The sequence below is a fragment of the Gastrolobium bilobum genome, unplaced genomic scaffold (assembly GCF_033153095.1).
Source record: "Gastrolobium bilobum isolate Gb01-03AN ecotype WA unplaced genomic scaffold, APGP_CSIRO_Gbil_v1 utg8437, whole genome shotgun sequence".
NCBI lineage: Eukaryota > Viridiplantae > Streptophyta > Magnoliopsida > Fabales > Fabaceae > Gastrolobium > Gastrolobium bilobum.
In genome coordinates, this window is record NW_026895623.1 from 35420 (window position 1) to 52941 (window position 17522).

General features: G+C 31.1%; 3 protein-coding genes across 3 annotated transcripts; all 3 read right to left on the minus strand.

Moving 5' to 3' along the window:
- Nucleotides 1–3185: 3185 nt before the first annotated feature.
- Nucleotides 3186–3947, minus strand: LOC133284865 (NDR1/HIN1-like protein 10). Its single transcript, XM_061481989.1, has one exon. It carries the CDS (start codon nucleotides 3945–3947, stop codon nucleotides 3186–3188), a length of 762 nt encoding a protein of 253 aa, XP_061337973.1.
- Nucleotides 3948–5561: 1614 nt separating this feature from the next.
- Nucleotides 5562–6386, minus strand: LOC133284976 (NDR1/HIN1-like protein 10). The gene has a single exon (XM_061482128.1). It carries the CDS (start codon nucleotides 6384–6386, stop codon nucleotides 5703–5705), a length of 684 nt encoding a protein of 227 aa, XP_061338112.1. The 3' UTR covers nucleotides 5562–5702.
- Nucleotides 6387–16285: 9899 nt separating this feature from the next.
- LOC133284967 (NDR1/HIN1-like protein 1) lies at nucleotides 16286–17115 on the minus strand. Its single transcript, XM_061482117.1, has one exon. The coding sequence runs from the start codon at nucleotides 17105–17107 to the stop codon at nucleotides 16475–16477; it is 633 nt and encodes a 210-aa protein (XP_061338101.1). The 5' UTR covers nucleotides 17108–17115; the 3' UTR covers nucleotides 16286–16474.
- Nucleotides 17116–17522: the final 407 nt, after the last annotated feature.

Consider the following 17522-nt stretch of genomic DNA (forward strand, 5'->3'; position numbering starts at 1 on the left):
GTGTTGTATGAGATGAGAGTACAAACCCTCATCGTATTTAGTGGTTTTATAACCACCGAGTGTGGGGTCAAATAATTGGAAATGCGCGTGAAAGTCAACAAAATTAACTGGGGAAAGGATTGCGTCAACAAGTGTTAAATAAATACACTTGTGCGGGGTGCGGAGTAGTTCGATTTCAAGACGCGGTTGCTTATTATACGATGTTTTTATGCGTTTTCGGCTTGTGCGTCCACAGTGCTGATTCGTTGAAACTTCCAACTCCCAACTTCATAAGGCATTGACTCTTCCACGCTCTCCTTTTCATGTTTCCCAACCTCCCATTATTTTTAAATCTTTTTTCAATACTTCATACATATTATATCTTAGATATATAAAAATAGGGTTTGTTTTCTTTAACTTCAGATAAGTTATTTGCAATAAGTTCAATACGACGTCACTTTGGGCAGAAATCATGGTATTTTTGTAATTTTAATTTATTTCAGGGTTATTATAGTCTTTATAATTATAATTTTATAATCTTTCAATCCCAAAACGACGTTGTTTTGGAAGTAAATGCAGATAACTTATTTGCATTAACTGCAGAAATATTTTTCTGATAAAAATATTAATGTAGTCTCACTCAATAACTTAAACCTTTTTGTTGAATTTGTTCTTTATACATGCTACCAGAGCCTTGGTGTCCAAGGTTCGATCCTCACCGACCTTTATTTTATTTATTTTATTTTTTATTTTCTTAGCGTAGGTAGGCTGAGCTTGATGCATCATTCACCTTTCAAGTTTAATGGACTCTCTTGTGAGAGTACGTGTTAGAGATATATGAAATCATTAATGTATCATCACCCAATAACTTAAACTTTTGGGTTGAATTAATATTTTACATTATATATATTTGAAAAAATTATATCTAATGTTACTTCAAATAACTTTGTCTAATGTTCACCAAAACGACGTTGTTTTGGGTTGAAAAATTAAAAAATTAGAATAACAAAAATTATTATAACCCTAAAATAATTTAAAATTATAAACACACAATGATTTTCGTCCCAAAACGACGTTTTTCGGTGAAGATTAGAGAAAGTTATCTAAAGTAACTTTAGAAAAAACGAACCCCATGTATTTATATTCTTTCTTACGTTTTGATAGAATAAAATTTTCTCTTATTTTGCATGATCATTTAATCATATTATTTATAATATAAAAATATAATTAAAGTAAAAATGATAATAACTTAAAAGCTAAATTAATAGAGGTAGGCTATTCATATCATCACTTTTTTCAACTATCAATCTATTATCACTCTAATCACCGTTGGATAAAAAAATTTAGCAACTTTTTCAGCCCATTTTTTGCTGAAAATTTTGATCCAACGATGATTAGAGAGGTAATTGATGGGTAGTAGAAAAAAGTGATAATATGAATTACCTACCTCAAAGTAATATACATTTTATGACACAAAAATATCAAAAAAATCTCCATAATTAAATTCGTCAAACCAATAATGCGACGTTAATAATTGGCCAACTAATTGAATTAGTATATGTTGCATACCAAAAGGTTCAATTTCAATTTTTTGATTTATTATATGTGAATATTGCCCAATAGATCGAGGCAGTTATATAAGTAACTTTTTCTATTTAAAATAATGAATCAATTTATTTTTCAATATCAGCAATATTTTTTTTTAGTAAGTGGTTTATAAGTATCATTAGTAGTTTTTGTTTAAACTTTCAACATGTTTGGCATTAAAATCGAGGGAATATAGTTTCTCATATTACATGAAATTATTTCATGCAACACACAAAAAAGTTGATGGGGTTCACTTGTTTTCTTTTTCTCTCTTCTCCTTGGTGAGTTTCACCCACTTTTTTATATGTTGCATGAGATAAATTATTTTATGTAACATGAAAAATTATATACCCTAAAATTGAATACTCCTCTTTTTTTCCCGTCAAATTGACCACAAATCTTTATTAATGTTCTTGTTTATGAAAATCATTCATTAAAACCATGTCTTTAAAAATATAATGACATAAGCTGAGTTAATTTTTCAATTCATATAGTTATTATTTTTAAATAAAAAACTGTTTTGGAATTTTTAGTCTTCTTGATTGATTTAGCTCTTTTTTTTTTGAAAAGCAAACAGGAAACAGAAAAACAAAAAAAAAGAAACTAGGAACACTTCATAGACCAAACTACTCCTACATAGTCCCTTTCAAGTTTGTCACGACAACCAGAAGGAGGCGAGTCAAACTCTTGTAAAGACCAATCAAAGGAGTAGGCAAAAGAGGCCATCCAATAGGCAACCCCATTCCCTTCCCTATGAATATGGGAAATTCAAACCCTCCAATTCCAATCCAGCATATTCCTTATGCGCAAGACCAAGTTAGAGGCTGGATGATGAGAGCTGCACCCTTCTCTTATTGTATAAATGCATGTGCTAATTAACTCAGGAAATAATAAACTAAAAGAAAAGAAAGAAGAAATTGAAAGTAAAGAAAAAAGAAAGATAAAAGAAGATAAAAATACTTTAATATATTTATTGTATAAATTTATGGGTTTTATAATTCTCATTCAACATGAGAATTCAAATTTTCCTACACACTCTTCGATTTTCGTGCTGACATGGGTCCCACATATAATTTTTTCTAACACATGGGTCTCACATGCTTTTTATCTCTACAACATGAGAATTGAATTCTCATTCAACATGAGAAAATCAAACCCCTGGATTTATTTATGGTCATAACCAAATCCTATTCACAGGAGAATACGTGAAAAAGAAAAGAAAAAAACTTAAATCGACTTTATTTAAAGTCACAATTTTATTCTTGTATATGATTTTTTTTTTACTATCAAAGTAACTCATGTATTTCTTTTTAATTATATTTTATTTGCTTTAGAAACTTTATATTAACCATGTAGGAAACTCTCAAATTTGAGAGAATTCATTATTTGCAAAAACTGATCGTTACTACAGAAGTGTTGAGCCTATATATATACATGGACCCAGAAACAAGAACTTCAACAACTAAGCTTCTAACTACGTAAACTAACTTGGATACAAGAGAAACTAATTTAAGAAATTATAAACAGAAGGCTAACTGATTCACTAACAAACCAACTGCATCAGTTTCTCTCATGAGGTCAAGTTTCACGTGACTGATGCATCCATTCCCTCACCCAATTCAACTACACCACCGTAGACACCCTCCACTGTGCACATTAGAAGGAATTGTGTGATAGAAACTGGCAATCCATCCATGATCCCAATTGCATTTGGTAGTCTCAAAGCCACCGGCGGCCGGCGAGTTTCCATCTCGTGAAGTTAATGGAACGTGCAAGTGACAGCTAACCCACGACGCGGTCGAGGTGGTCTTAAACGTTCCCATCTCGTACCTCACCCACAAATACAACTTCACATCGATCTCGTAAACCTTCAAGCTCTTCTCCCTATTTAGTTCCGAAATCTGGTCAACACCAAGGGCTATCACCTGCTGACCCTTGAAGACAGGGTTCAACATGTTGGTGGTCTTGTGTCCCTGATAGAACGGTTGCACGATCTCCGAGTCGAACCGTGCGTCCTGGCACAATGCCCAGACTCTAAAGTTGTCGTAGTAGACACCAATCCTCTTGTTAGGGTTGCGGACGCTGATTTCGAGAGCCAGGTCGTAGTGGAGGGTGTCCACGGTGTAGTTGAATTGGGTGAGGGATGCATCAGTCACGTGAAACTTGACCTCGTTAGGGTGGACGATGAGCCAGAAGAGGAAGACCGCGACGCCCATGACGATGACCATGGCGAGGATGGGTTTGAAGACGAGTCTGATGAAGACAGATATCGGTGACAGGTTTCGGAGGCAGTTGAATCGGTTTCGGAAATGGTTGAAGGATGTGGGTGATGGGAAAGAGTAAGATGAATGAGTGTTGAACTTGGGTTGTTTCTCATACATGGCTGATTAAGCTGATGAGTGATGAACGAGTTTACGGGATAGAAGAATTAATTAGATAAGCGCGTAATTGTCTACAAAATTAACTGGTTAGACAAAAACTATTAAATAAAAGCTTGTGCAGGTGCGGAGTAGATCATTTCAAAAGGTCGTTGCCTTTTCATATATACGATGCGTTTATGCGATTTCGCGTGTGCATCCTAAATTGTGCGTCCTGAGTGCTGGTTCGCAGAAACTTCCTTTAGTTTCTATTTAATAATAAACCAACTAATTAAATTTATATATTTTTAACAGAAGAGGTTATAGTTACTACCTTTTTTTTTTTACTATCTCTTACTACTAAATCTTAATCGTTGATTTCCGTCAATCTAACGGTTATAATTTATTAGGTCATACTTATTAATTAATTATTAATTTTTGATAAATTATAACCGTTAGATTGACGGAAATCAACGGTTAAGATTTAGTAATAAGAGTTATTAAGAAAAAAAAAAGTAATAACTATAACCTCTTCCATTTTGAAGTAATTTTTTCTACTTCTATTCTGTAATTCCCAATGAGGTCAGTTGTCTAAGTAACTTTTTATTTTATATATATAATGATGAGTAGGGTGTCAATATAGGTTATGACACGCGGATCGACCAGCGACACGACACGAAAATTCATGTTCGGGTTGACCCGCAAAAAAAAAATTGTATCGTATTCGTATTGGAAAAAATGACACGTAAAAAATTCGTGTCGTGTTCGTATTGATATATTCGTGTTCGTGTTTGTGTGGATGTTGATTCATACTTTTTATAATTATTTTATTTTTATTTTTATTTTTATTTTATTATTATTTTTATTATTTTAAATTTTTTTAATTTTGACCTATTTTTTTAAAATTTTTTGTCAATTACCGTTTTGACCCCTGTTTTGCGTGTTATTCGTGTCGTGTCGTGTCAACCCGCAAAAAATTCGTGTCGTGTTAGTGTTGAAGATTTTGACATGAATAAAAATTCGTGTTGTGTTCGTGTTGATGTATTCGTGTCGTGTCAAATGCGTGTCGTGTCAACCCGTTTTGACACCCCTAAATTTTGATGAGATTTAATTTTCAATATCAGCAGTCCTTTTGTTTTTTACTAATTAGTGATTTAAAAGTATCATTAGTAGCGTAGTTTTTGTTTAAACTCACAACAAGCTTGCCTTAAAATGGATTACTCTCTTGTTCTTTTTTCTCTTTTCATCACACCGCCAATCTTGTGTGTTATTCTTTGAAAATATTATTCAATTTAATCATGTCTTTACAAATATAAAAATATAAGTGGAGTTAGCTTTTCAATTCGTATATGGTTATTTTAATTAAATAAAACAATAAACTTTCTAACTGTCTAAAAGTTAAATATGAATATTAAACCAAAGTCATTCCATATTAAAGTTTCATCAACTTTATAACAAATTGAATATGTTATGCTTGAATTGATAATTATATTATTAATATAGACTGGAGAACTGAAAAATAAATCGCGAGCAATAAAAAAACACAAAGAGACATATGTAATTTGCAATGTAGACCTTAAATTGATACCAACAGGCAATCCAATAGTACTCAAAAAAATAAGATTTATTGCATGGAAACGTATACACATATAGTACATATGGTCAAAGAATGAATTAAATAATAACAAGGGTCAAACAAATAGTCACAAGAATTACTAAAATAATGGGGTAAAGGAAGAAATTTCCAAAACCAATCGCCGATATCATATCAGGTATACCCTAGAAATCAACATCACACTTGACGGGCTCAAAGGGAGTGAGGATTGTGGCGGAATTAGAACTTAATGGAACCTTGAGCTCACATTTGGCTTTGGGCTTCTTGGTTCCAGTTATCACGTCGCCGAGCCTGAACCTAATCCTGAAGTAGAGTTTGACATAGATGTCATAAACGCCAGCACTCTTGTCTTGGTTGAAATCAGATACCTGATCATTGTCAAGCAGCAACAATGGCTGACCTGAGAAAACAGCACTCATGGGGTTCGTGCTCTTCTTGTACTGGCGGAATGAATTCATGTGCGTGATCACATCGGAATTAGCAAACCTAGATCCCTCGTAGAATGCCAGGGCCTCCACTTTGTCGTAGTAAATGCTGAGCTTTTTGTTGGGGTTGCGGGCGGTGAAGTTGAGCACCATGTTGTAACGTAGGGTGTTGTTGGAGTAGTCAAATTGGGTTAGCTTGGCTTCAGTGACGTAGAACTTGAAAGAACGTGGTTGAACGACCAGCCAGAAGATGAGGATTGCTAGGCCAGCGAGGACGATGAGGGCAATGAGAAGCTTCCAGAAGAAGCCGAAGAGGCAGCAACAACAGCTTCTGCCGCGGTGATGACGGTATCGGTGTTGCTCCGCCGGTGGAATGGCAGGCCCGTAATAGGCACCGTTCAACTGGGGTTGCTTATCGGCCATGCTTGCAGTTGAATGAATGAACCACAGATATGTGATGTAATAAAAGAATAAATTAAAAGAAGAGACAAAGAGATGAAGAGAAGTTGTGAATTATAATAGAGGACTTATTGGAAAGAAGCTAGTGAATTGTGAGATGAGAGAGAAGGGAGTGGTGTGTTTATATAGAAAGGAAAGACATTGAAGATTCCATGGCAACAACGCGGTTGTGAATACGTGTGCGTGTTGGATATTTGAAAAATTCAATTTTCACTTGTGAAAGGAAACAATCAATAGCGGATTGAGTTGACCGGTGCAAAGTTTGAAGTACATTGTAGAAACGAGTTTCCCCAGTCCGAAACAACTACGAAGAAACATTAGTATGGAAGAAAATTCGCCCATGCTCACCCCTTATCCGTCCTGATCATATGGGTACAATCTTTCCATTTAAGTAATTATATTAATATACTCATTGATATTTATTTATTTTTTAAAAATGCGATTTTCTTGTACAAAAACTTTTAAATTTTTTTTTTATGTAATGTTAAAAGATAAATAAAATTGGTTGTGTTGAACATGATATATCATCTTTATTATTATAACTAAAATTTTAAGGTTAACGCTCTTAAATTCATATTAATAAAGTAATATAAATTGTAAAGACTAAATTGATAAATATAGTTCTAAATTACTAAATTAATAATTTTTTTCAGAGGTAAAACTTCATAACTATGGCTTCGCTTGTTGGCAATCCGATTAGGCTAAAAGACAAATGGTCAACAATTGAAGGAGATATGCGATGCCCGAGGGAAAAAGAACAAAATATTTGTCGGCCGCCGTGGTTGGTTAATCGCACTGCAAACCTTATACTTACAAAAACCTGTGTTGTTATCTTGTTTTATATTTCAGGTGAAAAAAACTACAGCATTGACACAGAACTTTGCAAATGTCAACTATAAACAAAAATCTGCTGTCCAGAGTGATCAATATTATGCAAATCAAATATGTTATCTACTCGATGAGTTATGTAAAAAATAAATACGCCATAGTAGACTATGTTAAAATGAGGATGATTAAAAAAAGAAAAATGCATACAACTTATTGCTAACTATAACAGCCACTAATAAAATCAAGGTAACAAAGATACCAAGCAAATATGGAATTAAAATATCAGTTTGTACCTATAATAAGAAAACGCTATTAATTCAGTGTCATTCTGTAACAATCATTGGAGGGATGAGTTCAACACATACCAAACATGTGATTTCCTATGTTTATGCATTACCAGGGACATCCTCTTCTACCATCATATGTGCCTACGATACAAAATGTAAATGCTCATTAAATAAATTACGATAATATGTTAACACCCAGAAGTAATAATCTCAGCAAAAAAATGGGTTATTTTTTTTAGAACCTAAAAAACGTTGTCGGAAAGGGATTTGAAAGCAAATTAACCAAATGGCCATGTATGAGTCGTATTTTATGCTTACATTGGACCAAATGTGTCTAAACATCATCAAATCAATACACATGCTAAAAACTTGTAACAATATAAAGAATCCACGATGATAAATTTTTAAAAAATAACAACATACATTTGGGTCCACCAAAGACTTAAAGAATGAGGTGACAATAGCTTCGCTGCTTCAAACACTTGAAACATGATATCTTGGCTCATTATATGACTCCAAATTATTTTTTTTACATTGACCTTAAATAACATGGATTTTTCATTAAGAACGTTAAGTTTTCTTGGATGATGTTCTAAATCAGCACCCTACATAAAAAAAACTCCTTCAAAATTAAGTATAACTCGTGCGATGCATGGAAAAAAAAAAAGAAATATGTTTGTCTGTCTCGTAAAAGTTAATGCAAATCATAAAAATATATTTCTGCATTTTATTTAAATCAATATTATTAGCTACCTAACTCCAACTTTTTGTACATATAGAGTTGGCAAATTTTTGAGTTATTATGTTTAATATAAAAGAAGAAGAGCAAAATTTTAATTTAATTACAAAAAAATATAGGCAGGCCAGTCCTCCGGACCAACTCCACTTTTCAACCTCTAATTGTCAGCATTATATACCAGCATGTAATAAATTTTTATATTTATCCACATGAAAAAGTTCTTATATTTGCATCTAAGTTTTTATATTTTATCTGAGAGATAGACTTTCATTTATTAAAATCAGATTTAAAAAGAATAACAAATAATTATTTTTTGCAAGGATTTGCGTCGTTTGTATTTGAAATTCTAAAAATTTGTATTCACAAAAATTAAAATCAAATTTAGGAATTTAATTATAAAAGAAGAAGGATGAAATTTTAATTTAATTATAAAAATATTTGGTAGGCCGGCCCTCTGGACCGAGCCCAGTTTGCAACCTATAACTATTAGCATGTAAAAGATTTTTATACTTATTTACAAAAAATGCTCTTATAATTGCGTCTAGGATTTTATATCTCAGAGATGAACTTTCATTTATTACAATTAGATTTACAAAATAATAATAAATAATTATTTTTTTGTAAGAATTTGTGTAGTTACTATTTGGAATTTTATAAATTTCTATTTACAAAAATTGAAATCAGAATTAGAAATTTAATTATAAAAGAAGAATACTGAAATTTTAACTTAATAATTACAACGTGTTGGCAGGCGGGGCGTGCAGGCCCTCTGGGCCAACCCAGTTTGCAACCTTTAACTATCACCGTTTTATGTGAATAATTATTTTTTTGCAAGGATTTGTGTCATTAGTATTTCGAATTTTACAAATTTGTATTTACAAAAATTAAAATCAGATTTAGGAATTTAATTATAAAAGAAGAAGGATAAAACTTTAATTTAAATATAAAAATGTGTTGGTAGGCCGGCCCTTCGGGCCGAGCCCAGTTTGCCATCTCTAATTATCAGCATGCAATAGATTTTTATATTTATCCACAAAAAAAATTCTTATCGTCACATTTAGATTTTTATATTTTATCTCAGAGATGGACTTTCATTTATTACAATCATATTTAAAAAATAATTATTTTTTGCAAGTATTTGTGTCGTTCGTTTTTGAAATTTTACAAATTTGTATTTATAAAATTCAAAATCAGATTTAGGAATTTAATTATCAAAGAATAAGGATGAAATTTTAATTTAGTTATAAAAATGTGTTGGTGGGTCGGCCCTTCGGGCCGAGCCCAGTTTGCCACCTCTAACTATTAGCATGTAATAAGTTTTTATATTATCCACACAAAAAGGCTCTTATAGTTGCGTCTAGGTTTTTATATTTTATCTGAGAGATGAACTTTCAATTATTACAATTAGAATTACAAAATAATAATAAATTATTTTTTTGCAATGATTTGTGTCGTTATTATTTGAAATTTTATAAATTTGTATTTACAAAAATTGGAATCTGAATTAGGAATTTAATTATAAAAAAAAGACTAATGAAATTTTAATTTAATTATAAAAACGTGTTGGAGGGCGGGGCGGGCAAGCCCTTTGGGCCAAACCCAATTTGCAACTTTTAACTATCAGCATCCTTATATTTTTTGTTTAATCTATAATTTCATATTAAAATTAAAATTTCTTATATATATATCTTTTTCCCATTACAAAAACTTTAAATGCTGAACTATTTTTTCACTTATAAAGTTCAAAATTCAAGTTTAAAAAATTTGAATTTTAAATAATAAATAATTTCCACCCAATAAACATAATAATTAATATTATTAATAGGTTTAATAATTTTTCATACAGAAAGTAGTGGAAAACATGCATAGAAGCATGTGCACATTCTCCAAGTAATAATTTCTAGTTTTCATTACGACATAGAAAATTGTGTTTTTTTTTACTCTTACATCAAAAGAATAAAAGTTTAATTTCTTTCTTATATATTAAATTAAAACTCATATTGTCATACTGATTAAATTTTATTATTATTTTTTTACAGAATGATAAATGCCATTTTTTATTTTTTGTTTAAATTATTTTATTTTCATTGTCCATATTTTTTCATTATATTTGTAATAAAAATATAATGAAAAAATATGTGTTATTTAAAGTCACATATAATTTAAAATAATTAAATATAATTATAAGCGTTATTTTACTTTAGTTTTCAGTATATATATTCAATTTTTTGGTTATACTTATTTATAATTTTTATATTATTTTGAATTGGTTATTCATATGTATTTAAAACTTTTATATTAAATATGATTTTAAAAAAATACTTGTACGAAAAAATGTTCTCTTTTACTATTAATTTTTTAAATTAAAATTTTAATTTATTTTCTTTTAAAGTATAAATTTGTCATTTATTTATTTTTTTGCATTTAAATTGTTTTTTATCAACTATACATATATTTTTTTAATTTTAAATATTTATTTTTTGAATCTATAATTTTATTTTATTTTAAATTTTTTATATAAACCTTTTTCCTACCGCTGAAACATTAAATGCTGAACTATTTTCCGAGTCGTAAAGTTTCAAAATTCAAATTTGAAAAGTTTAAATTTTAAATATTAAATACTTAATAGCACATATCCTTTTATGATGCATAAGTTAGTTTGTCACTGGCACTCCTCACTGAATGGTCATTATTTTTTTAATGATTAAATTTATAATTTATTTTCTATAGAATGATAGTTGTCATTTTTATTACCTAAGTTTAAAATTTAAAATTTGAATTCTTTTGTATTAAGGATACATATTTTTTGAAAAATTAATTATTTTTATCTTTTCTATAACTTTTATTTTTGTATATTGATTATACATATAAGTTTAAAACGTTTATTTTTGTATATTAATTACCAAATGAAAAGATCCAGTAACACATATTCTATTTATACACAAAATAATTTCGTCTTTTAATAATTAAGCCCAATAGTGAAATATTAATAGGGTTAACAATTACCTATGCAGAAAGTAGTGGGATATTAATGATGACCTCTTTTCCCACCTTTAAGTTTAAATTTTGAATTTGAATACTTTTCCACCTACCAATGCAAAAAGTAATGGGATATTAATATTTTTCCACTTACCCATGCAGAAAATAGTGGATCATTAATACATGTGTCTTCCACTATATATTTTGAACTATTCTTCCCACCCACCAATTTGAAATTTCGAATTTTAAAAATTTTCAAAAGAAGAAACATTTCAAATTCATCCAAGTTTGAACACAAACCTAAGAATAAAGGAGAGAGTGACACGTCATCAAAGTTGCCAAAGTTTGGATGAAGATTTCATATATTATTGCATTCTTATATTTCTTTGTTAAAAAAAATAGTTCTACTAAATAATGTTTCATTTTAATTAGGTAATATATTTTTTTTTTGTTAATAAATTAGGTAATATTTTTAACTATGCCATCTAAATACTTGTCCAATGCAATGTCTTGAAAGTTTGAGGGGATATTATGATAAAAACGAATGGATAGATTGCTTGAGTTTGCCTTTTCAAATACTGTTAGTTGTAAAACGAAACAAAAAATCTTGCTATTCCATAATCGTAATAATAATAATAAACCATAATACGCTTTACGAACCATTTTTTGATGACTATGATTATGCATGATTACTTTTTGTATATGAAACGTTATTAAGATGACAATCCATTGGTGGCTTGTCCTTTTTCATTGTAGTAATTTAATTAACATGAATATCCATTTAACAACGTCTGTTAATTTCCATATAAATTTTTTAATGCATAATCTTATGAAAAAAAAATAAAGACACTCAAAAAATTTAATGACATGGTGGCTCCTTATTTCCTAAAGCATAATGATCAAGACATGGTGCTCCTTGTTACATGTATTATATGAAACGTTTTTTTGCTTGTATGTGTTTTATTATAAATTTATTTTATTAAATTTTATTTATTTTTTGAAATCAAAACAAAGGAATTAATATTTGAATGGCTCCTCATTTTTGTTGAGTTAAATTTGGAGGATTTCAATGATTAATAGACTAATACATGTAACAACTATAATAATTATTGGTTCAAGGAATATTAAAAAATATATAGCTTATTCAAGACAAACATGTGAGAACAAAATTCTAGCAACAAAAGTATAAAATTAGAGCAATATTCTAGCTTATTCTATTTTGTCTTCTTCTAAATCACCATTTGAAACTATGTTGTTGGGTTGCATTGGTCTAGCATCGGGCACACTTCGAACATCCTTTGAAGAAATAGATTATGGTTTTATGAGATCGAAGTAGTATCATTCACATCAAACTCATCACTTCCACCATCGCGGTAAACATATCTGTCAAGAACAAAAATAAATTAAAGAACAACAACAATAGTGAGAAATAAATTATGTATGGACAGAAAAAATAGAAGGAAAAACTCATCTTTCTCTTGCAGGTATTAAAGATAGAAAACATAAGGACTTTAAGATAAAAGATAAATTTTCACCGTGTTAAATTTTGAGATGGTGCCCAAGGCTAAACATAAATTTTTAATCATTTAAAAGTAAGGATATTTTATTATATCATCTCGTTCATGATATTGTGTCATGGAAAAAAATACCTGTAGAAGAAAAAAAGATAGAGAAGAATGTCATACCTTCCTCTTAGGAAGTAAAGAAATACATATTCTAGTGATTCCAAATCATCCTGTCAGCTTTACTCTACAATAGTGTTACAAAAAAAATGAAAAATATTACATATTCATCTAATAGAAGAACAACTTGATAAGATGAAGAAGATAAATAGATAGAGAAGAGAAGAAACATATGCACAAAAGTTAATTACCAAATGAAAATATACAACAACATGTATCCTATTTATACACAAAATAATTTTGTATTTTTTTTTTTTTTTTTTGTAAATAATTTTGTATTTTAATAATTAAGCCCAATTGCTTAACAATTACCTATGCAGAAAATAGTGGGATATTAATGATGACCTCTTTTCCCACCTTTAAGTTTAAATTTTGAATTTGAATACTTTTCCACCTACCAATGCAAAAAGTAATGAGATATTAATACTTTTTCACCTACCCATACAAAAAGTAGTGGATCATTAATACATGTGTCTTCCACTATATATTTTGAATTATTCTTCCCACCCATTTCAAATTTAAATTTTGAATTTTGAATTGAGAAGGTCATTAATACAGTTGTCTGCAAATATTTTATAATTTTAGAGACTCTCCCTCCTTTTTAGAATTTTTTATTTACGAAATAAATTGTTTTTCCAAAAGAAGTAACTTTTCAAACTATCCTCCAGTGTGAACATAAAGCTGAGAATGAAGGAGAGAGCGACACATCAGCAAATTTTCCAAAGTTTGGTTCTCCTTTCTATATATTAAGATATATCTGCAAATTGGATCAAGATAATTCGAAACTGGCCCATACCTACAACGGAAAGAAAACTAAGACAAATTAATTTGTAACTACAATGGGCAGGCCCATGTTTCAATTATACCGAATCAAGCCGGGCCATCCATAGGCCTAGTTTGTACAGCCATTCTTTCAATTCATTTGTTTATGAGGGCCGAGGGGATGTTCTTCCGACAAAAAAAAAAAAAAACATTCTAACCTCGATTCATTTGTGTACTAGAATTTCTTTTGGGCTTAATGATGTGTGCGGAAGAGATCAAATATAATAAAATGAGCTTTTAAATGTTTTTAGATTATTCGGCTTACAGTTGTCACATAGTAAGCACTGGGAGCCAATATTTGCAAATACTTTATGAAGTTGAAATCAGGGATGGATGCAGGATTGAAAGTTTGATGAGGAAAATAGATAAATATTATTTTTAAGTTTTTGTGCTAAGAAATTATAGCAAATAAAAAAAAACTTCAAACAGTTTAAATAAAATAAAATAAAATAAAAAAAAAGTTTCAAACCTATCTGCCTTCCAAAATATACACACTAATGTCGATTTTATATAGTCTTTTATAAAAAGGAATAACCGAACTTTAATTAGTCTCACATGTAAAGACAAAACACAAATTAACATTGAGAAATTGTATTCACCTAATTATTCATTAATAATGTTAACAAATTTTCTCAAATCATGAGGTGCCGGCTATTCCCTTAAATCCATCACCTATAGAAATATAAGTTTTATTTGCGGTATACATGTATTATTTATTCTTTGATATATATATTCATAGTGATATGTTATGTAACCTCACCCATAACCTCTCCCCTTAAAGTTAGTTAAGAAATTATACAAATAAATTTATAAAATGTTGTAATATTTTTGGTATTCATGCTAATACTTTTTTATTTTAATATGTAAGCATGTATACTATTCTTTTGTTAGCAATTATACTGTTCTATTAATTTCCAAAACAAAATAAAATAGTGTTGCATCAAGATTTTTTAAGCGTATCAAATTGTTTATGAATATAATTCACAAAAGCAATCCTAAATTCAGTTATCAAATTTTAGATTCAAATATCACATCTTTTCACACGAATTGGACAGAAATTGAATAGAACAAAATGTCCTTGTCTAATGTAATTTATCAGTATGTAAAGGATTTAAAATTTTTAAAGTTACTTTAGAAAATTTTATCTAATGTTCACCAAAATGCACATACACAAAAATGTGCGGAGTCCATTTGAACCCATGTGAAGAGAAGAGAAAAAAAAAATATATATGAATCCCCAACACTTTTATGTGTGTATTTTGATGAAAATTAGAAAAAGTTATATAAAGTAACTTTATAAACTTTAAATCTAAAAATCATATTCTTTGTGATACCAATTTTATAAGCCATATTTAAGATATTTCACACTTATTACTTACCCCAAAAAAGAGGAGAAAGATATCGTCTTGTAAAAAATTGTGAAAGACTAATATAAGATAAAGAAAGAAGAAGCAGAGAGAGATCAAACTCTAGTCAAGTCATAAATGGTAAGAGAGAGAGGGAGAGAGCATGTGATTGATTATTGTGTTCTATATGAATCAAGCAAAATACAATAATAAACGCGTAACGTTCCTATTATGGGGGGCCTAAATTCAGAGTGCTTAATGAGGATCGTATGGAGCGTCGTGGGTCGTCATCAAAGTGGTATATCCTATCACATGCACATGGTGGCAGGTTTTGATTGTTGACTAATCAAAGAAGGTTCCTTTTATTTGCACAATCCTGACGGTGCTCAATACCAAATATTTTCAAACTAAATTATGCTAAGCATGCATGTGTTCTGTTGGGTTGTCCAAGCTCTGGTCTGAATAGAGAATATACATAGATGAACACAAGGGGCAGCCATTTGTAGGCATGACGTAAACGCATAATTAATAGGCAAAGGTAGGTGAAGGCTGAAAAGGACCACTACAATACCGCCACCACCGCCATGCCATGTGGAAGGAATGTAAACAAACTCTAATCATTGACCTTAACATCTAAATCCGAGCTAATTTAATTAGAGAAATGCATAATTGGTTTGGTTTGCATTTTTATTCGGGGGAGGTGCGTGTTATTTAATAAAATATACATCTAGTGTGGAATATGGGTGTAGTTAATCCCCGAGATGAATAATCCCTAAACGAAAAATTTGAAGAAAAGAAAAGTGGTCCAACTATTTACATATTTAATTTTGGAATTATATAAATACACACTTCATTATTGATCATATAATAAAACAGGCCGCGGAACATATAGACAAGGAAATAATACACATACATAACCAGGAAAAGAGAAACCAAAAGGTGAGAGATCATTAAGCCAAATAAAACGCGAATCATATATGAATATTCTTAGAAAGAAGAAGAAAGTAAATGGAACAGGATGCTTCAATCATGAGAGACTCATTTTTTTTTTTAAATCCAAACAATAATTTTATTATCGTTTACAAATTGTAATTTTGCTATATCTCTGCCTCCTTCGGATGTTCCTCCAAGTGAATTTTTATTTTATAGCAAAATGTACAATTCCAAATACCGTAACAAAGGTGGAGATACACGTAGAAGAAATGAAGAATACGCGCGTATACAAAAAATGAAATGAGAAAGAGCTAATTATGTAAACACTAAATGTAGTAATACCGAGAAGCAGAGAAGAGCAGAGCAAGCAGGGCTACACAATTATATATCTTCAACAAAGCTAAGTTGTTACTCAACGGCGTTGACTGAAGTTAAATCAAACGCCGACGGTGCACTGCTGAACCATTTGATACTTAACGGCGTTATTGCCGACGGCAATCCCGTTGCTCTGCTGGGTGCCGAACGGGATGAACGCCGGGCACCGGATATTGATGTTGTAATGGCCGGAGATGAAGGCACCGACCTTCCACCGGACCTTGCCGTCGATCTTGATGATGACGAGGACGTTGCCGTTGGACTGGTCCTGGCTGAGCCCAACGAAGTTGAAAGGAGCAACGGGAACGTTGGTGCCGTAGACAAAAGGGGACCACACATCCTCTTCCTTGTGGCCCTGGTACGACGGAGGGATGGCGGTGCGGTAGGTGATTTGCTGGCTCCGGTAGGTGACGTAGGTGTCAAGACTGTCGTAGTAGATTCCGATGTTGCAGTTGGGGTTGCGGGAGTTGACGGTTACCTGAAAGTTGGACGTGAGTAAGTTGGGGACGGTGGCGTTGAAGGCGTAAATGGTGACGTCTTGGAGAACGAAGGTTGGTTTGGTGGGCTTCAGGACTGCCCAGATGATCAGAATCGTTACGAGCACGATGAATAGGAAGATCACGATGCCCCAGAAGAGGCGCCGGAAGATTTTGTGCTTCTTGCTTTTGTGGTGGTCGCACACCTTCTCCCCCATGGTCACGGTGGTACCTGGCGGAGTGAGGGGTAGTTTTTTTTTTTTTTTTTTAAATGCAAAGAGAGAAAGGGAGAGAGTGTATAGGAAAAGATGGAGGTTTATTTAAGAGTGGAGTTAGCTAAAGCTATAAAAGAAATGAGAGAATGGGAAGAGAAGCAAAGGGGCTATGCTATGTGCCGTGGGATGGACGATTTTGTGGATTGTTGGTGTGTTTATCATCTTAATTTATTTATATAGACAAAAGTTACTAACCTCTAGGGTGGGCACAACTGATAAGTGGATTGTGATAAAGGAGCATATTATTTGAGATTTGAAAATTATATAGATGAAGCAACTTTAAACTAGATGAAAGGATTAGTTTCACTGAAATGGTGGGGTGGAAAAAAATTACTGTATTTGAAAAGATATGATATGA